The 22137-nt window shown below is 48.1% G+C and overlaps 1 protein-coding gene and 1 long non-coding RNA gene across 12 annotated transcripts in view; one reads left to right on the forward strand and one right to left on the reverse strand.

Annotated features, from left to right (window-relative positions):
* LOC110597157 (uncharacterized) overlaps positions 1 to 22137 on the reverse strand; it is a 134005-nt gene that overhangs the window by 77644 nt on the left and 34224 nt on the right. For 9 of the 11 annotated variants that reach the window (XR_013440491.1, XR_013440486.1, XR_013440493.1 and 6 more), the window contains one exon: positions 10016 to 10103. The exons of the other annotated variants lie outside the window; for them this stretch is intronic. This is a non-coding gene — a long non-coding RNA (uncharacterized LOC110597157). The remainder of the gene's footprint in view (positions 1 to 10015; positions 10104 to 22137) is intronic. 11 annotated transcript variants of the gene reach the window in all.
* Positions 16108 to 21909, forward strand: LOC101971002 (cilia- and flagella-associated protein 144). Its single transcript, XM_005341432.3, has 4 exons — positions 16108 to 16301; positions 18612 to 18671; positions 19617 to 19720; positions 21717 to 21909. Exons 1-4 carry the CDS (start codon positions 16169 to 16171, stop codon positions 21825 to 21827), a joined length of 408 nt encoding a protein of 135 aa, XP_005341489.1. The 5' UTR covers positions 16108 to 16168; the 3' UTR covers positions 21828 to 21909.

Below are 22137 nucleotides of genomic sequence, written 5' to 3' on the forward strand. Positions count from 1 at the left end.
TCTAAGTAAAGGTCCAGTTGTAAACTCAGTAGAGAATCTTCACACACAGAAAATATTATAAATGAAATAGATAAACAGATACTATAGACTATTTCATCTAATATAGTTGATTTCTCTTATCAGATGCTCATGGAATATTCTCAAAAATTGACCATATTTTAGATCACAAAGAAACTTCTAGCAAATATAAAATATCAATATAATTCCTTGTAACTTGTCTAAACCTAATGGAATGAAATTAGAAATCAACTCCAAAAATACTTACAGAAGCCATATAAACACATAGGCATTGAACAGTGTTCACTTTTGAATAATGAATGGGCGATAGAAAAGAAATTAAAGGAGAAATTTTTATAAAATATTAGAATCAAATGTGAATATGGATAAAACATCAGAAAATCTGGAACATTATGATGGTGGTTTTAAGAGCAAGCATTATACCTACCAATAACTGCATAAGAAAATAATAAATATTCCAAATAAAGAAACTACTATTGTATCTCAAGCCCTTGAAAAGTAAGAACAAACCAATTCCAAAATCATTAGAAGAAAGGAAATAATTATGTTCAAAGCTGAAATCAATGAATTACAGAATAACAAAACAATTCAAAGAATCAAAAAACAAAGAGTTGGTACTTGGGGGGGGGGGAAAGCTTGGCAAACTCTTAGCCAAACTAACAAAAAGAAAAAGAGAGATGGCCACCTTGCCTGTGCAGGGCTCCAGGCCTCAGCATCAGAGCAGGACTCACCCACGCAGGTCTCCCAGGTGCCCTAGAGGGACCACCGGCATCTGCACAGAGCAGGACTCTTGGCCGCCCACCTGCCCAGAAATCCCAGATGCTGCTCCCATGCAGGACACCTAGCCACTACCACCCACAGGAACTCCAACCACCACTCCCATGTAGACCTCCATCTACCAATATGGGGCTCCCTCACTCACCTCCATCTTGGGACTCTGCCGCCACTGCCACAGTCCCCTATGCACAATAGCCGGCCTGCACCTGGAGACATCACACAGGCTCTGAAGACAGCCGACAGCCACAACACTGCCCGTCACAGAGCTGCATCTCTGAACACATAGCCAATGCCATTGTCTGGCTCCCCCCACCCAACGCGACACCCACCAATGAAAGCAGCCACCTCCATCTTGGACCATCTTCATCACCATCTTTAGTTGGGGCACCTCCCAGTTTGGAACACCAGCTGGGCATGTACCATAGTTCCCATCACCCTCTCCCCAGCAGCCACTTGCTTGGGCTCTCTCTCTGCCCAGCAAGGAGGTCCACAGAACAGGGTAGAGGAAAGTGTGGCTGCAGAGTCACTATTCAAGACCTCCGGAGACCAAGCTGGAAGTATATCTGATTTTATTGAGCAGTTACCATATATATATATATATATATATATATATATATATATATATATATACACTCAGGCAGCAGCTAGGCAGATTACAGGCAGCCACCAACACAATTTTTAGCCAACTGTCCTTGCAGCGACCAATTGAGAAGCAGACCGTGGAGCAAGCTCTGGGACCACAACATGTTGCCTCACGCTCCAGCGCGTGCCTACAGGTAAGTGTCTGCCACTCATGTACCTAGCACGAGGAGAGTGGTCTGCCACTCAGGTGCCCTTAATGTATGCCACATATGCAGTACTCCACACACCTGTCCCCACATCTCCCCCCTCTGATTGTGCCACAAGGACTTCTGCCAGCATTGCTGTTTTTCATTTAGGGGCCTTTATATGGTTACATAAACATCTCTCAACACAAGAAAATATTATCACTATAATAACCAGTAGGGCCAGGGTAATAGCATTATAAGGATTAGTTAATCTGGCTATCAGTTTTTCCCAATGTTCAGTCAGTCCCTGGAAGAAAGAAGAGGTTGTTAAGATAGACATCTTTGTCTCATTGATTTTGACAATTGCCTTAGTAAGGTTTTGCATAGTCATAACACAGTTAGCATCCCAAGTACCCTTAATATGCAGAGAAAAACTGGAGAAGTCTAAGGTTATATTGTCAGACACAACATATTGGGTGACACAAATGCTATGAAACTCAGGGTCACAAGTGAGTCTCTGCAACATAAACAGATTATCTAGTTGTTCTTGGTGAGGTCTAGTTCTTGCTGAATGACTAAAATAGCTGATCAGGACAGTTTATTTAAGTCATTTTGGATGGCAAAGGCTTCTGCCACGGCAGTGGACACATTGTTCACAGTCTGAGCAGTCTGGATACTCTGAGTGAGGGAAGCAGTGACAGTGGCTGTGGCTGCGATGGCGGTCACAGGGCAATAATCCCAGGGATGATGAGGCTAATTGCACGCCTTGTCTGATGTAGGATCTCATTCAGAAGGTTCTTCATCTCCATGCCCCATGGACACTTCCTCTCTCTGGACAGGGTCACTGGAAGCCAGATTGCTGGGGGCACTCTGAGGATAAATATACCTTTAGCTTTCACAACAGGGACTGGACAATTTGTGAGCCAGCAGGATGTATTGACTGCACAAGGGATCTCTGTATGAGTGATATTTATGCCATCAGTATCGTTGATTATTAGCATGGCAAAGGGTGGTGTCATACAAGCTTGTGCATAGTGGGTATGGGTATAATTTGGGATGAAGGAAAATCCATGGTCAGGGTTCTGAACTCAATATAGATCTATTCATCCAGCCGGCTGCTGCCCATTTGATGGGTCTAGCAGCTAGCAATATTGGTGTGAGATCCATCATGCCATACTGATTTTTGGCATAACGGTTGGTAATCAATAGAGGGAAAATCCTCCCTTCAGGCTTGCACAATGTAACCCATGAAACCAAGTTCTACCATTTAAAAATTTTTAAATTTAAATAGCAAATAATCCATGAGCATCTATTTGGTAATTCTAAAATGTTTATTTATGAAAATTATGTTGCTTTAGAAATAATCACTTGGGTTAACTGTGCAACTACTTTTATTTCCTATCCAAATATATTGTGAGCACCTGCCACTTTCCAAAACTACTATTAAACTTACATTTTGTTTTTTAGCAAATGATGGGTAAAATTAGAGGAATAAAAGTCAGCTTGGAACTGAGCACAAACCATTTTAGAGTGATTTCCAGGACTCTCTAAGGGAGAGTGGAAACTTTTCATGGCTCTCGACTTCCTGTCTGGTTCACATGATGGCCACCAGCCTTGGGCTTGCCCACTTTCCCAGCTGTCTCAGCCAAGCGTCCTGTACCTCTTTGTTCCTCAGGGTGTCGATGAGAGGGTTCAACAGGGGTGTGACCACAGTGTAGAAGAAGGTGAAAAACTTGCCGTTCTTTGAAGTGAAGTTCCTCTGAGGGTCAGTGTACACCATGGCCACTGTCCCATAAAACATGAAGACCATGAGGAGGTGGGAGGAGCAGGGTTCAGTGGCTTTCTTCCTTCCCTCCTCTGACTTCATGAACCTCACAGCCTGAGCTATGCAGCCATAGGAAGCCAGGATCAGCCCCACAGGGACCATGGTGAAGATGACAGCCGTGATGGTCATCGGCCACTTATTGGCAGTGGTGTCTCCACAGGCCAGGCGCCTGAGGACAGGCACCTCACACAGAAAGCCATCCAGGAGGTGATGAGGGCAGAAGGGCAACTGGAGTGTGACAGGGGACAGGATGAGAGACCCTGTCAGGGCAGACAGCCAGGCCCTGAGTGCCAGCTTCCAGCAGAGCAGAGGGTACATGAAGATGGAGTAGCGCAGGGGCAGCAGACAGCCACGCAGCGGTAGAAGGACATCACCACCAGCAAGCTGCATTCTGTGGCCCCCACAGAGGGACACACACAGCTGCAAGGCACAGCCTGCAGAGCTGATGCCCAGGTTTGACGTCTCTGGCACACAGTGGTCGTGCTGAAGCCGAGCTCCAGGGTGGAAAGATTGCTAAGGGAGAAGTCCATGGGCATGTGGAGACATGGTCCACGCAGGAAAGCAAGGCTATCGGGAAGCCTCTGAGCACGATGATGCCGTAGAACATGGCAATGGCCCAGGAGAGAGCAGTTTCCAGCTGGGGCCACTCAGAAGCTGGGAAGGATGGACCTCCTGTGGAACCCTGGTTGGTCTTCTCTTCCTTGGTCTTTGGGTTTTGGATATAATGGTAAGTTTTGAGAACTGGATTTTTTAGAAGGGATACACTTCTATTTATTTAGAGAAGATGAACATATTTAGATTCCAGGCAGTCTTGGGATGGGACATGTAATTCCCCTAAATTATCCTAACAACATGCATTCTTCTCTGTAAAGTCTTTAGGTTTTGTACAGTAAATGGGTACTTTCAACTGTCCCTTGGATCTCTTGGAGCTTTTACCTCCAAAACCTGTAGTCACACCTTCCCAGTGACAGCCCTCATCACTGGGGCCTCCACATGTTCCTCTCACACTGTCCTTTCAACATTCATTCAGCAATTTCTACAATATGTGGGATGATTAAAACCCATAGCTACTTTCTTTTCTTTTTTTGAGAGAGGATCTTTCTAAGTTTCCTAGGCTGACCTCAAACTCATGGTCTTCCTGCCTTTTCTTCACAGGTAGCTGGGGTTTCAGGCATGCACCACCATACTTGTTCTACAATTTACTTAAAAACAACAGTTTACTAACCAATTCACTGCGTAACTCTTTAGGAGGGGATGATGACATTCATCGCTGTGACATGAGAAACAACGCAGCAGGTGACACTGCTTCTGCAACATGGAGTCACAGAAACAGTTGAGGGAGACAGAGTGTCCCTACAATCAGATTCTGCAATACACTAGTAACACAGGATCCTTAAAGCTGAACAGCATATGGAGATAATCTGTGCATCTGAAAACACACCCTGTTTCAAAGATTGGGACAGAACTTTGGGCGTATCCTTCAATTCCAAGCAGAGGTGTGCCTCGCTCTCTGAATGTATGTGCTTACCTGGACTGGCCAGATACTAGGCAGAGTTGGCAGACCACAAGCCTGCTGCTCAGGAGCCCCCTGGGGATGCCCCATCTTGAGGACTTAGTGCCAATGCCCAACGCTGACAAGCTTCATTGCTGAATATAAGACATTGCACTGACGTCAGGAAATGGTGAGAAAAGTTTCAAATGCTTTTTTTTTTTTCCTACTGAGGAGGAAAAAAAGGAGCACAGAGGGGAGTGGGTGTTCGAGAGGCCCCAGTGGACCTAACCCTCACAGCTACACTCTGCAGGGCATTCCTGCCCTCCATTTATTGGCAGCAGGCACTCTAAGAGCCACGGGGCAGTAACTCAGTGTGGTTTTGACAGATTTTCCCAAAGAGTGCAGATGTGGAGTACGTTCACACCGTGGCCGCAGGCCGTCTTCTCAGGAAAAACAGCGATTCAGCTCTTCAGTCCATTTTGAGATTTTTTGATTTCTTAGATATTCTGGATAGGACCACAGTAGCTCAAGCAGCTTATCTACTGATCCTACATTCTGCAAGTTTCAGCAATGTTTTTGTCAGTCTTTTGTCTGCTAGGGCCGAAAGACCCACAAGAACAATTTCAGAGAAGGAAAACTTTCCTTTGAGCTCAGTTTCAGAGGTCTCAGTGCATCATTCTGGGCACCAGGTGAGGCAGAACATCAAGGCACAAGAGTGTGGCAGAGTAAAGTAGCTCAGGACCTCACACAAGGAAGCAGAGAGAGCGAGCTCTGCTCATCAAGTAAAAATATAGACCCCAAATGCATGATCTTTGCTGCTCCAGCCACAACCTACCAAACTACAGTTACCACCCAGTTCATTACTTCAAGTGGGTCAATGCACACATTAGGTTAAGGCTTCTGTAACCTGATAATTTCACCTCTAAACTTTCTTGCATTGTCTCACACATGAGCTTTTGGGAGACACCTCATATCTAAACTGCAACATTCCACCTCTGTCCCAAAAGTTTATGACCATCTCAAATGCAAGATACATTAGTCCATTTCCAAGAGTCCCCACAGTCTCATCAGTTCCATCACTGCCCCAGAGTCCATGTCCAAAGTCTCATTTGAGATTCAAGGCAAACTCTCAGTGTATAAGTCCTAGTAAAAATCAAAAGCAAGTTGTGTATATCCAACACATAAACACACAGAATAAACATTCTATTCCAAGAGGAAAAATTAGGGCCACTGAAGGAAGGGATGACACCAACATAAGACCAAAACTGAGTCCTGTAGTTCCACTTCCAGCCTCTGGGGCACATGACATTGTGGTGTTCCCCCAAGGGGCTTTGCTGGTTGCACCCCACATGACTTTCCCATTGGTTTATTTCTACTTGGGTTCCTTGGGTTTTCCTTGGCCTACACTCCATGTTATTGGCATCTAGTCTTGGAGGTCTCCACTCAGCTTTGGCTTCCTCCACATCTCTCCATGCATTGCCCTCTCAAAGTCTGCCCACAGAGACCCAATCCTGCTGCACTTAGCTTGGTCTTCCTCACCTTTTGAAATCTCAGTGGAAGCCTCCATGACCCCCTACCTCCTGTATCCTACAATCTTGCGGAACTAGCACAACATGGTTCCTGCCAAGGTCTGACCATCTCAAGCAGTACCCACCACCTGGGACCCCAGCTGCAGCAGACTCAAAGTGCCTGAGTGACTGAGCACACTGAAACAACTTCCTAGTCCTCTCCCTGTGCGAGCAGGACGCCCTTGTGTTCTCTTTACAAATTTTTACCGCTCATAAGTCTGAGGTGGGTGTGGTCTTTCCAATTCCTAAGATGCCCTCAAACTGTCCTACTACTTCTGGTTAAAGTATTTACCATTTCTTCAGTGACTGTAATCCCTTTAACAACCACACCTTTCTTAACCCCAGTTTATTTGCAATTTTCTGGCCAAATAGCAAGCTTTTCATCTTTTTACTTTGCTTTATACTCCTGATTATCATAGTAAACTTGGCTAAAAGCTGCCAACAATATCCATTCCACTGCCTGAATTTCAAACTGCCATGAAATTTCCTCCACCAGATTAATTAGTCCATCACCTTTTAATTCAGTCTCATAGAAAGTTGCAGAACATCTTCTTTGCTGGAATGTAACATGAAGAGTCTCCAGTCCAATTTCCAGTAGTATCCTCCTTTTTCTCTGAAACCTCATGAGCCCAGTCTTTATTGTCCACAGTTCTATTGACATTGTGGTCTTCTGAGCTCCCACTAAATCATCCATTAATCTCTGTGTACAATATTCTAAAGTATTTCCAGTTTACATATTTAAACTTTTCAAAATTCCTGCCCCCACAAACCAACTTTAAAAGTTTGTGAACCACATGGTTATGGTAATCACAGCAACAACCCACTTCCAATACCAGTTTCTATTTTGATCAGCTTTTTCAGCACTGTGACCAAATTACCTGACAAGAACAATTTTAGAAAGAAAAAGTTTATATGACTCTCAAGGTTTCAGAGGCCTCAGTCTATGGCTGGCCCACTCTGTTGCTCTGGGCATAAGGTGTGGCAGAACACCATGGAGGAAGAATTCAAAGGAACAAAGCACCTCAGAACATGGCAACGAGGATGTAGAGAGAGTTCCTCTCACCAGGAACAAAATATATACCCCAAAGTCATGCCCCCAGTGACCTACCTCCTCCACCCTACCTACCTACATTTACCACCCAGCTAATCCATTAAAGTGGATTAATGCTCTTTATTTTAAGCCTCTTGTAACCCACTGATTTCACCTCTAAGCTTTCTTGCATTGCCTCAAAATGAGCTTTTGGGGAATATGTCACATCCAAACCATAGTAAACAGTCTTAGGGTTATAATCCCCTTCACAGAAACTCATTGAGTGCCTACTGTGTGCTGCCTCAATGCTAGCCATAGGAGACCCAATAGGGATCTAGAAATCTCAGAATTAAGACAATATTTTTGACTGTATAAAATAAATTAAATGTGCTATTGTAAAATAGCTATAGCAAATGGAAAAATTCATAATAATATACACATAACAGAAAACAATTTTAAAATAAGCTATTGCTGCATAAAGATAAAATAGGAACTAAAAGTAACACAATTCTTATGAGGGTGGGGAGAATTTGATCCATGGGTACCAAGTTACAGTTATACAGGAGAAAGCAGTTCTGGTATGCTATTGCACAGTAGGGTGACTATGGAGAGTGAGAACTTACTGTGTATTTCAAAAATCTGGAAGAAAGGATTTTGAGTATTTTTTCTATTAAAAAGATGAATGTCCAAGGGGATAGTGTTTAATATGAATAGAATATTGCAAAATGTATATAAATATTAAAATGTTTTATGTTTTATACACCAGGTAAGAGGTACATTTGACTTAAAAATATAAAAATATGTTTTGTCTATATGCATGGATTAAAACCTGACATGTATGTCATAAATATGTAAAATTGTTAGGATTTTATGTATCAGTTAAGATACAACCAAGTTTCTTCCTCCCAGACTTGGAATGATGGACACCATGTATACATACAGGAATGTTGAATACTTCTTTAATTGCTATTTTGAAAAATCTGTGTAACTTTTATACAAGTTTTAAAAGTTTATAAAAGGATATGAAGACATTTCAAAACTAATTTCTAAAGAAAACTCACTAATAGACTAAAAAAATGTATTTTTTTTAAAGTGTGAAATATTTCCCTTTTGGCCATATCATACACCAAAAGTAAAAAAGGAACAATGAAATTTGGCAAGACTGGATGGAATGAGCATGATAGAAAAGTTCATCGTCTCTAGAAAGCTGGGAAAATTCTTTTCCTTGAGATGTAACTTGTGCAATACATGATTTTTTGTAAAGTGAAATTCAAACACCATTAATAAGGTATCCAAGGAGAAATATAAACAAAAATGAAGATATACATTGAATCAGCAAAGCCTGAAGAGTTAATGGAGTAGAAAATCAAAAGTATGTCACATGAGCTGAAGTTCTCTGCAGAAGCTGTGTCCACATTGCTGCCCCTTCATCCTGCTGGCCCTCAGCTGACCAAATGCACAGAGCTTTTAAAGATTTCTGCCAAATATTACCTTGCCTAAAAATCCTCTTTTTCATTTTTTCAACATATTTCTGTACTTATTAACATAATAGAATTTTCTTGCTTTCAGTACTGATTAGTCAATGTCAATCCTTTCATTTCATAAAACAAAGGAAGAATATTTGTCTGTGCTGCTACACAGGGAAGAAATTTTTGGAGTATATTAATATGCAGCTTTTTCTGTAGAATTGTCCTGCCATGCTTTACAAGCTTTTTCCTTATTTGCCATTCTACCAGTATATTTGATATCATTTAAAACTTTTAGAGTTTGTAAAAAGGTGCTCAATATTCTATTGCCTAACTTATTTAATTATCACTTGTGATTTTTCTTATCATATGAATATTCAAAACTTTGAAATATGACACTTTGGACAAGGGTCAATAAGTTTTTCTCAAGCATGATATCAGAAAAGTAAGCTCTGAACCCTCAGGTTTGTGCTCCTCATGCTAGAGATGCTGTGTCCCTGGTGGGAACTGTTTTCTGACTTTTCTGGATCCAGATCCTGGGCTTGCGGGAAGGGCTCAGGACAAGCTGAACCTGGTACAGCTTAACTGAGACTCAGCCCACCAGAAAAAGTGTTCAGCCTTCCCTTAAAGTGACTGCTGAGGTCCCTTGGGAGCCAGAATGTGTTATGGGGCTTTTAGGAAGATGATTGCCTCTTACGTCTAATGAGGGAGGAAATAGCAAGCTCCCTGGACAATTATGTCATGAATGACTTTAACCCTTTCTATACTTTGAAATGTGCTGGAACACTCAGAAGCACATGCACCAAATCTGATAGCTAAGGACCATTACAGGAACACAACCATGGAACTGCCAGGGAGGGCCACCAGAGAAGCAGAACAGCACAGCATCAGGGTCACCCCTCCCCGTGGCAGCCAGTGCTACAAAGACTTCAGATGTGCCTTGTGCTACATGCAGAGAAGACCTGCAGCAAAGCTGGCCATCTGAGCAGAGCTGCTGGTCCTCATCCAGCCTCTCCCACCCTCACTGCAGCCACCAGGCTACGCCCACCAAGACCTGGGAGTCACGGCTCACCGGTTCTTCCACGAAGGCCGCATCTTGTCCCAAGATCTCATTCAGGATCCTATGCTGCATTTCTACATTTAGTTGTGGACTTTGATACCTTCAAAGAATATTGAAGAATATTGATTGGTTATTTTGCCAAATGAATTTGATAATAGTCATTTCCTACATTATCATTATTGTGTCATTACATCAATGTTTTCCTCAGTATTATAGGTTAGCTTTTACTGTTGATTCACAATTGCTTGTAAGAGGATAGAGGTTGTGCTCTTTAGAGTCTGGCTGCATAAGAAGAGCAAGACTCTAATTTGTGCAGCGATAGGAAACCTATTGGAGCATGTGTATGCTTACACACACACACACACACACACACACACACACACACAGAAACAACAAAACACACAATATCAAAAAAACAGTTCAAAAACATTCAAAAAGACAAACAGCATGGATAAAAGTGAATTATAAACCCACAGTTGACACTACTGAAACTTCTATGTAAAGTACATCTGTGACCTCTCAGCAAAATATGTTAGTACATATTAGGCCACACAAGATCAATGCCCACAAAAAATTACAAAGATTAAAATCATTTTGTAAGAAGATTTTTTTGTTATCTGCCCCAGCTAATGTCTAGCCACTGCCACTTAATTTGTCTGCTGAAACCAACTGGCCTTCACTCGGCTGAGAACCAGATTAGCTGGGCAGCTTCACAGAAAGAAAGTCATCTTTGAGGCAACCAGGTAATTGCCTTCAAATTAGTGCTGCTAACAATGTGTATCCATATTTTTATATGAATCTTGAAAAACACAATAATATTATTTACATTTTGTTCATAACCTTTCATTAAATACATAAGCCCATCGTCTGACAGTCAGAGGTCACAGCACCAGAGGCAGTTGTGCACATGGATCTGTGGACATTTCCAAATCACAAGTGGAAAAGGTGTTTGGGGCCATGTGTTCTGGCCAGATCACAAACTCTGAGGCTGGAGACACCACCTAGAAGGAACGTCCAGCTGCTGGAGGCCCTGCATACCTAGGTCTCTCCAGCACACCACCAATCTTCAAATCCCAGCAGGAACTGGGGAGATGCTTCCTGTATTCTGCACATTAGGTGTGAGCCCTGTTCCTGCACACTGTGACCACTGAGATGACTGAGCACTGCAGTGTCCCCTGGGCTGTCAGCTGGGGTCTGCACCTGGTGGCCCATACCCTAAAAGGTGATGCAGAGAGCCTCCATGTTCAAAGAGCATCTCTCCTCGAACGCCCTCCCTCCATGGTAGATGGCCAGGGCACAGGGAGGGAACCGGCTCAGTTAACAACTCTACACAGCACTGCAAACAGAACCAGAGTCCATGATTCCTCATTGTCAGCAAAGTCAAGGTGGTTGTGGAGGGGCCTATCCAAATGGAGGTAATACAATCCATGGTTTCCAAGAGCCATGGTGGGGAAGGAAGAGGCAGCAGGTGCCCGCCCAGCGCTCCTGGGGCCTCGCCCCTTCTCACCAGGCTGGTCCTGAGGCTGAGCCAAGCAGACACCAAGACCACAGAGCCACAGACTCAGCTCCTTAGATAACCAAGCGCCAGCCCAACGGCCACCTCTCCAGTCAACTCCCAAAGATGCCATGCAGGATGCATCAGTGAAGGGGAGTTCCTTCTCTGTAGGACACTCCTGTGACAGTTGGTTTACAATATCCTGAGCTCTAAGCCACTTGGGGCAAAAGGGCACCCCAGTATGTAAGATTGGTCACCTGGGCTCCCAAACACACTGAGCGACAATAGGCAGTGTGAAGATGGTGGGAATGCAAGGCCACAGGCTCCCCTTCCAAAGACCCTCTGAGCACATCCTTGGTAGGAAACAGTGTCATGTTTGGTGCTTCAAGTCAGAGGAAAAGGAAGGATTTATGATTTGGAACTCACCTGCCCTTACTCCTCCACAGCATCAACTCCATCCTGCCATGAAGCTTGGGCAGGAGGATTTGAGAAAAAGACTGAGGGAAGTCCTAGTGCCAGGGGTCAGGACATGATCTGGAGGCCTCGGCTACTCAGGAGCCCTGTCCTCAGGATCTAAGGACTTCCACCCCCCTGGTCCCTCACTCAGCAGTGCTGTGATTCTGCAAGTCAGCTGTCATCTGTGGGTGTCCATACCCCCAAGAGAGGAACAAGAGGCCACCCGTCCCCAGGCCATCTCACTGGGCTGCTTTCAGACTCAGGAGATGAGGCCCAACATTATACACCAGCTGTGAAGGACCAGACTCGGGTGAGATGGAAAAGCAAACCCGTTCTCCACTGCCCTGGAGGCACCCATGCCTCGCTCTGGATCCCCAACCCCAAAGGGTCTCCCTCAGTCCTTTCTCCCTGAGTGAACAGGCAGAGCGCCTCTGAAGGACCTGCCCTCCTCTCCAGGCATCTCTGCACATGGTTATTTTTGGCCCCAAACCTACTCTGTGTCAGCAGCCGACAGTCAACATGGAACACAGCAGTTGGGAGAGGAGGGGAGGGGCCAAAAGACCTGTCAGGGCCTCTGGCTCTAGCAGGGGTCTCAGCCCAGGCGTCACCTGTTACTCACTGGGCCCTAGTGACCGTTGCACATCTCCTTTGTATAAAGGCACTGCCCACACAGTCCCTCTGAGTGTGTTAAGTCCACCCTGAACCCCAGGACCACCCTGAAGCCCAGCTCTGGTGCAGCTGGAGCAGCTGGGCAGCTTGTAAATGGTGGGATCAATCTTTTGACCTTGTACCAAGCAGCGATTTCTCCTTGAATTAGAAATTTTTTAAGCCCAGGTAAAATGAACCTGATGGGCACGTCCTCCAGGAAAAGCTTCTAACTTCTGCACGAGTGTCTTCTAGGCTTGATTTGGGGCCTTTGAATGGAGCAGTTTTCCATTCCACTTTCTATCTTCTCCAAGAGAAATGAAGACCCAAGAAACACTGTAGCACACTGCCAATGTCTCGGCTTGGCACAGAATCACGAGCCACCACACACCTTGTAGATTCAAACAGCAATTCTTTATTCCTGAACTCACACCGGACATCTACAAACACGTTCAGGGGAAATCCAAGTTCTGCCGCCAATTCATCTACTCCACGAGGCTTTTTCCAAATCCCATTTGAATCTCACGAGAACTCAACGGGAACAAACAGCAGGAACACCCTAATCCCAGCAGCAATAATCTTCAACCTCCAACTTCCCTAAAACCCCTATTGTCTTCAACCGGGAACACCTTAAACTTGTCTTAAACCGGGAACGCCCTAAACCCAAATTATCTTAAACCCGGATACTTCCTAAAACCTGCAGGATACACCCTAATCCTGGATCCACCCTGGTCATAGAGCAGGGTCACCTTTCTCAAACACACATGCAAGGTCACAGCAAATTTCCAAGGCAAGTCCATTTAACATTGGGTACGCTGGCAAGGAAATATCGATTCGTCATTCCTACTTGGCAATGGCCCTCAGCAGCACACGACCTGCCCCATGGTGCTTTCTTCCTTGAGTGCTGGGTGGACACACGGCCAGTGAAAACAGTCTGCACCCTGATCACTCACTGCTTAGGAAAACTGCACAAAAAGGAGGAGGGGATTCCCTGGTGGCATTCACCTGGACAGCCCTTCAGTTGCAGCTTCCTGCTGGGAGTGGGGACTGGGGTGTGGTGTGAGGAGCTGCTTCTCCAGGTAAATGTCTAGGGCCTGCTCCACACAGGGGCAATGAGCTGATTCATAGCTACAACAGAAACCCTCCTCTTAGAGATTATTTCTCTACTGATGGACTTAAGATCCTCAAAACACAACTCCTCACCCATGTTGGGCACTGAAGACACACAGAAGTTTCTAGAAGTTTTATTGATCCCACCTGCTCTGACCCGACTGCCTGCTCAAGGCAGTCCCCTCCCTAGTCTCTAGCATCCTCCTCATTGTAGAAGGGACACCTCTTCTCCCCTCTCACTACCACTTTTCAGGCAGGGAGTTAGATGATAGGATAGGACTCTGGAAACACAGTGAGTTAATCCACTGGGACACCCACCGATTCCACTTTCCTATCCCACTTCCTTGCACAAGGTGTGAACACACTCGGTACCACCAAAGTGTGTCCTCAGAAAGGGCACCTAGGACCCAGGCACAGAGGTGTCCCCTAGCCCTCTGATCAGTCACTGCCTGAGGAGGGCAGACTGCACGTCCCCCCAAGGACATGGACTCCTATTACAGCATCTCTCTCTCTGCTGTGTCCTGTAACCACTCTTGAACCTAGACATGGGACCAGTCCCTGGATGGTGGGGACTGTCAGTGCCTTACAGGGTGGGGCTGTGGGTGTCACAAAGGGCCTTCCATCATGGAATCTGAGGAGAGAACTGTGGGAGGCCCTCTGGCAAGGGTCAGTCACTGGTTGGCCAGTGAGTAGCTAAGACTGTCCAAAGACATGACTAAGAAGCTTCCTCCTGTGGATAAAGCTCAATGCCCATGCCCCCCTCCTGCGCCCCCACCCTCCAGCCCCATCACCCTCCTCCCTTCCCTGACCCGCCAGGCTGCCAGCCCTCAGCCTGCTCTCCAGCTCAAGCCCTCCCCTTCTGGCCTCTGCCCCACCAGTTTCCCTCCTCTGCCTTACATGGTCCCTTCCCAACACCCTGCCTTGAGGGGCTCCGTGCCCAGCTCTTCCTCTCTTGCTCCCAGACCACCCATTCGCCTCCCTGCTGTCCATCTGGCTTCCCTTTCCCGTCACTCCCCCATCTATACCACCTCTCCTCCTCCCAGCTCTCCCTTCTAAGTCTCCATAATCCAGTCCCACCCACAATCCAGTCTCCCTAACCAGGCAGTATGATTGACACACTCACCCAGGGGAGATGGTTTCCCCACTGTGGGTGCAGGTCACAGTCCCTGGGACTGTCTTCCCAGCAGCCTGAGCAGGTGGACCCAGGGGACACAGGAGGATGACAGCCCCACAATCAGCCTGGAGCATTTCTGAGGTCAGTTGCCAGACCCCTGGCTCCCGGAGCAGATCCTGGCTGTCCTACTGCTATCTGGGCTCTTCCTCACTCTGTCTTAGCACCATGGCAGAAAGAGCTTCAGCAGGGTCCTTTTTCCAGAGTCCTTCCTTCCCTCTCCTGCTGAGCAGCCAGCTGAAGGAGCCTGCAGGAGCAGCAGGCATGAGGTCAGGAGTCCCCCAGGACCCTGTGGAAGCCTCTACACAGCCAGCGTGTCCAAACTGTGGTCCCTGCCCTAAGCCCTCCTGGACACTCCGTCTCACAAATGCATGAATGGACCAAGGAGAAGGTCCCCAGTGGGGAGAACACAGGCTGTACAGTCAGGTGAGGTGCTCACAGGGCAGGGGTCCTCCCTCTCTGGGTGAGGCACTTTGGGCTCTTTTAAAGTGAATTGTTGCATAAGGCGTCCAGGGGGGTGAATCCAGACACAGAATGGAGAGGTGGTGGCCAGGGATGGAGGAGGGGACAGGGAGCCCAGCTCAGGGTGTGAAGCAGCTCTGAAGATGGGCTGCACAGGGTGTGAACACACTCGGCACCACTCAAGTGTGTGCTCAGGAAATTTCCCACCATGTGTACCTTACCACAGTAAAGTCCCAGGAACTTCAATAGGGAAAGGGTGGTTCTGTCTATAACCACACTGGACAAAACGTGTTCTCAAATGGAAACTTCTGGGGGGGAGGGTGTGAGTTTGTTTGTGTGAGTGTGTGTGTGTGTGTGTGTGTGTGTGTGTGTGTGTGTGTGTGTAAGCTAGCCATAGGTCTTGATTCTGGGCATCTGCTTCAAAATGGGAGAGCTTCCTGACTCCTCCCCAAATGTTTTTTAGGAAATGACTGGCCAAGGTGAGGTCAATCCTTCTGTCCAATACCTGGGCCTGCCTCTGGACCTGGAGCCCTTCCCTGATGATGTCCAAGGGCAGCTCCAGTACCCAGGTTCTGATCTGAGAAGATGGGACAGGTGAGTCCAGTGCTTGCTTGGGGCCCTAAGAGGAGGGAGCACGGGGCAGTGAGTGGAGTCGGGGGACTGAGCTACCCAGGGGAGGTCCAGGACTGAAGACTGGAGCATTCCAACCAGGACTCTGTTGCCAGGAGACGGCTTGGGACAATGTTGCCTGGAGACAGCAGAAGATCTGGCACTGCCCTATCCAGAGGGCACTTAGAGAGCCCCATAGCACCAGCGTGGCCAGGCCATGGCTGGACACCAGAGAGAGAGGGTGATCCAGGACGAGGTTCATCAGAACCAGTTTCTACGAGAACAGTACCTGCAAGAGCTGCGCACACAGAAGCTCTGCACAGAGTACCACGTGAATCCCCTGCGCAAGGGTGAGGACTGGGGGACAGAGGCAGGGCACTGCGGAGTGGGTTGTGGGCGCACAGGCAGCAGGGAGAGGCCTGTCCTGGTCTCTGGTCTCCAGGAAGGGTGGATTCCAGGGCCACCTGGCCTCCTGAGACACATCAGATGCATTGAAATGCATCCACCACAAGATGAGATCAAATGTACTGCATATAAGCAGTACTGTTTGGTTCTTTTGGGTTTGGTTTTCTTTGTGTGTGGTTTTGTGTGTGTGTGTGTTGTTGTTGTTGTTTTGTGTGGTTGTGTCTGTGTGTGTGCATGAGTGTGTTTACCATGGATTGAATTCAGGGGCTCTCAGCCACATCCTTAGTCCTTTTTATTTTCCATTTTGAGACACAGCCTGGCCAAGTTACTGAGGCTGTCTTCAGAATTTATGATCCTCCTTCCTCAGGCTTACAAACCTCTGGAGTTACAGGTGTGTACCACTGCAGCAGCTACGTGTTGCTTCTAATAATTTTCCTTTTGAAGTAACTGCATTTTGCAGGGGTTTTAGATTTTATTTTTGTTTATATTTTGATTTATTTTCATATACTAAAGGGATTTTAGGATTTTATTATCATCATAATCCTTTCCTCTGGAAATTTGAGGAGAATAGGCTCTGGGCAGCGCTCCCTGTCCTCCAGGATGAAAGCACCCTCCCCTACACTCCTCTCACCCTGCACACTCCTGTGAGATCTACCTCATCCTGCAGCATCAGCAGCCCCTAAAGGACACTGGGCCTCAGATGAGCTCCAGCTCTGCCATCTGACCATATCCTGGCTAACTTCCTTGGACTCACCATTAGGGACCTCAAACTGGCCCTCTGGAAAGCTAGAGGCCCTGAATCCCTTGCCCACCCTCTGCTTCTCCAGAAAGCCCTGTGGCAGCACAAGGCAGCTAGGCCTTTCCCTCCCATGTGAGAAGCATGAGTCAGCCCCGGCCTCCGTCCCTCAGTCCACACTCCTGGCAGTCACAGAAGCAGAATGGCTGCTGCTTCACATTTCCCCTGACCCTTGTCTGTTCCTACCTCAGGGAAAGACTCATGGTACACTGGGGGCATCCCCATCTCTCACTTAATTCCACCCTCTGAACAGCGACTGGACCTGCCCCTCTCCAGCCTCACTCCCCAGCCCCAGCAGGGCCATCCTCATTCCTGCCTGCTGCTCTGTTGCACTCCCAGCTACGCTCCTTCCCTCCAAACCAGCCACCCCAACCCATGTCGAGGGACTGCTGGCTAGACCTACCCTAAGAGGCCAGTTTGGTTACGTCCATCCCTCTGCAGAACACTTGTGTAGTCTCTGCTACTTCTGAGCTACCTTAACACAGCCAGTGCTTCCACCCCTTTGGAATTAGCTCTGATTCCTCCCTAGCTTTATCCCCAACTGCCCTCCACCACCCCACCCAAGTTCCTGCTCCCCGTGGCTGCTAGGCTCCTGACCAGGATCCTCTCTCCTCCACCTCTGAACACTCATGCCACAGCCCCCATTGTAACTGCCCACTTGCTCCTCCTCCCTGAGCCCCCCACTCTGGGCCTCTGTAACCAGCACCCCTGCAGCCTAGCTGTCTTCAGGACACTCAGTACTTCTGCTTAGAATTCTTCTAGTTGTCTTCTGGAGTCCCTACCACTGATTTCAGGAGAAAATATAGTTTGGTCCATCCCAACAAGCTAAATAATCCCTCAGGCCACAACCATTCTGGGAAAAGTGATTTCCTCCAGTTCTTTCCCTTGGGCACAGGATTAATGTGGCCATTGTGGTGAAGTGAGAAAATACTGTAGCTTGCATTTCTGTTTACTTGTACTACAAAGAAAAATATTGTGCTTTTCTCATATGCACATAATTTTACATAAAGATGACATGTACATTTCATATCTTAGGGGGGGCACATGCTCAGAAGACTTTTTCTGCTGGGCACAGTGACACACACCTGTATTCTGGCAACAGGGAGCTTGGGGCAGGGAGATTGCAAGTTTAAGGATGACCTCAACAGAGACTGGTCTCAAAATAAAAGTAAAGAGGGCTGGATTCAGGTTAGGGTTAGGGTTAGCTCACTGTAATAAATAAATGAGTGAATGAATAAACAAACAAATCCTAGTAGCCTGTGGCTTGTTGCTACTGCCCTGGACAGTACCAGGCCAGACCCTAGGTCCTCGAGGGCTGTGGGACCTTGTTCCCAGCACCTAGCCAGAATCCCCCAGGCCCAGGCACTCCATGGGTGCAGAATGGGAGTGTGGTCTAGGGTGAGTGGCAGAAGAGCAGGGGTTGGGCTCTGACCTGAACTGTGTCCCTCTTCTTCTCCAGTTCACACAATCACCAGGAAGCCCATGTCGTGGCATGATAACTTGGAGGAACCTGAAGATCGTAAGTCCTGGGGTCGGAGACTGCATGAGGTGGGCAGAGAGAGGCAGGGGGCTCAGAGAACTCGCAGGCAGAGTCACTACAAAGAAACCTCAGGATCCTCTGCTGTGGTCTGGAGACTGGACTCTACTGACCAGGCTCAGAGAGACTGATGAGCAAACACATGCCAGCTCATTACTGTCATCCACAAGAGTCCCCATGGCCTGAAGATAGGAGTCATTCATTCACAAATGTTCAGACTTACTCACACAGGTGGGTTCTGAAGGTTTAGGAACTGGATTCACGTCCTGGTGCTGCCACTCCTTAACTGCAGGCTTCAGCCAGGTTGTTGACCTCTCAGCCCACTTCTTAGAGTTGTTGGAAGGACGAAGCAAAATACCACAGGTGCTTAGAGCTGAACCCGGCTCATCATGCTCAGTAAACACAGTCCTGTTCATGTTTCCACCTGGTTACAGGCAGTGGGATGGGCCCAGGGGTCTCAGCACAATGAGGCAGAGGCAAGAGGGCAGCCTGTAAGTGCCTCCAGAAGTGTGTGGGGTGGGATCATGGGCGACAGCACGGAGAACAGATGCCTCCATCAGGCAGGGGATGTGGGACTGTTGAGGCAGGTGGGCACAGGTGGTCCAGGGTGTCAGGCGGGAGGTTGTGGAAGGACCCCGCATGATAGAGAGATGCAAGAGGGCAGCACCCACATGTTCTGAGAATAGAGGAGTTGACCTCTGTTCCTGCCTGCCCTGGACTCCCAGGGGGGCCATGTCTGTCACAGCCCTGCTCCAAGGTCCAGAACAGTGCATAGTACAGTTTGAACTGGAAACATTTGCTGACACATGGCTGAGAACCAGATGCCCCTGTCTCAGGCCCTTGCTCTGCACACAGAATTCTGTGGCCCTGGAGTAGTTTGGCCAGGAAAAAGACACGGGAAGCTTCTAACTTGAGCCTCCTCTCCAGTCAGGTTTCTGAATCTCATTCACCATGCTGCTCAGAGACCCCGAAAGAAGTACCCAGAGACACAGACAGAAAGTCAGGAGATCGGCTGGGAGGCAGAGCCCTTGGTAAGCGAGGCCCCTGCTCCGGGCTGCAGTGGGAATACAGTGGTGCAGGCAGTGGCTGAGAGCAGAGTGACAGCCAACTGGCAGGGGCTGGAAATCTGTCCTTATTGCTAGTCCTGAGACCTGGGGTGAGTTACTAAACACTGTGTGGTGTTGTTCCTGGTCATAAATGGGGACACCACAGAACCTGCCTCACAGGGTTGCTAAGAGGAGCAGTACCTGGGACAGTGCCCAGCACACAGCACCTGCTCAATAAACATGGCCAGGCTCCTGTGATGCAGATGGGGAAGAGCAGAAAGGAGTCCCTGAGCCCAGCCCGGGACAGTCAGGTGCTGTTCCAGGCAGGAAGACATCCCCAGGGGGCCACCACTCACAGAGAAGAGCTCACCCCAAAAGCAGGAGGTGTGTGGCTCAGAGCTGGAGAAGCAAGGCCACACAGAGGCAAGTGACAGCCATGAGGTCTATCAGTGAAAGAAGGGACTTCAGAGGAAACTTCTCAAGACCTTGATTGAACATGAGTAAAGAATCAGGGATCAGTGATTTCTAAAGACCACACAGAAGGCTTGATCCAAGGGGGGATGTGTCTAGATCCAGGTGTTGTGGGAACATCAAAGGTAAAGAAGCTGGGCTTTCAGAGCACTGTGCTTGGGGCAGAGGACGTGATTGATGTGCTCCATGGGCCCCAATGTGGGGACCCTGTCCCTGGCAGGACCTCGCCCTGTTCAGAGCTCCCCAACCTGAGCCCAGGGACCCCTGGGAAGCAAAGCTCAGTGGGCATCTCTTTGCCTTGTGTCTCTGGGTAACTAACACTTGCTGAAAATATACCCTCATGTGGACCAATAAATAAATAAATAAAGGTAATAATATATTCAACACCTTGAAAAAAAAATATCCTCATGTGGGATGTGTGTCCAAACACACACCAACACACACTCATACACACTCAAACATACACACTCAAACATACACACTCACACACACATATACACTCACACTCACCCTCACACTCTCACAAACACATATAGTCACACACACACACTCACACACACATACACGCATTCCCACACACACATACACACACATTCACATACACACACATACACACACTCACTCACACACACTCACACACATACACACACACTCACATACACACACACACCCATTCACACACACACACACTTGCAGACTGGGATGGGATGAGCACGTCCCTGAGTGACTCTCAGGGCAGCTTCTCTAAGGTGGCTGTGCTGAGGTGCCCCTGCCCCACATACACATACACACATGCTGTGACCCCCCACCACACTCCCTTTCCATTCAAGCACCTGCTGAACACCTAGTGTGTGCGGATGCTGACCAGGGACAGGCACAGCACCGCCCCCAGCTGTCCCTGGCACCCTAGCACAGAGGCCCACTGGCTCCAGGCTGTGGTGCCCGCCTGCCTCAGAAGGAAGAGGAAACGGTGTAGAAAGGGAAGTGAAACGCAGCGCAGTTGGGCCACGATGGGGCAAGCAGCTGCCCTGCTCCGTTAGTCCTGCAGGACTGGACAGTTCACAGGAAGGAAGCCAGGAATCGGCCTTCCCTGTGTCCACGCAGCCAGGGGCACCAGCCACAGATGTGCTGCAGTCCTGCTTCCTGGGCCCCAGGGGTGGGGTGGGGTCATTTCTCAGCTTCCATTTTCCCTGAAGGAAGCTGGGATGAGACCAGGTATCAGGAAATGAGAGAAAACACAGTGAACCCGGGCGTTTGATGCAAGGTTCCCGGAACCTAGGACTTCCCGGGTGACCCACAGGCTGCCCTCCATGTAGGCAGCCAGCAGGGCAGAGCCCCAGCTTTGCAGAGGTGACACCCCTTGCTCTTGAGATGCTCTAAGTGCTGGTGTCACAGTTTCACAAGCAGCGTTGAGCAGAAGAGCCCTGGGGCCACCCATGATCAGGGAGGCCCAATTGGGTCCAGGTCTTCCCCTTCCTGACCAGCTTCTGCTGCCCCTCTCTCCATCTAGGTCAGCCCAGAGCGCCAGGACCACAGGCTGAACCACTTTAGGGTCTACAAGGACATCACTCTGTACAAGGCCAAACTGTGGCTCCTGGGGGAGAAGGACCACCACAAGTAGCTCTCCACGGAAGAGCCGGCCTTCGCGCTGAGCGCCCAGTGTGCTGTCCAGGGAAATAAAGGTGGTTCTGCTAGAAAGCAAACCTGCAGCGCACCTCATTTTACAGACCACAAGCCCTTTATGTACAGTCTTAGGTTGGGCAGCATTCGACCAAGAATGGCTCAGTGCAGTGCCCCAAGATAGAAGTCGATTAGGCTTAGGCTGGAAGGGGTGGAGCACGAGCTTGGACCTACCCTGAACCTGGTGGTGGCCTTGGCAGCCAAGGTGTTTGCAGTGCCCACAGGAAAGGGAAGCAAGGCCCAGGCAGTGC

The sequence above is a fragment of the Ictidomys tridecemlineatus genome, chromosome 1 (assembly GCF_052094955.1).
Source record: "Ictidomys tridecemlineatus isolate mIctTri1 chromosome 1, mIctTri1.hap1, whole genome shotgun sequence".
Lineage (NCBI taxonomy): Eukaryota > Metazoa > Chordata > Mammalia > Rodentia > Sciuridae > Ictidomys > Ictidomys tridecemlineatus.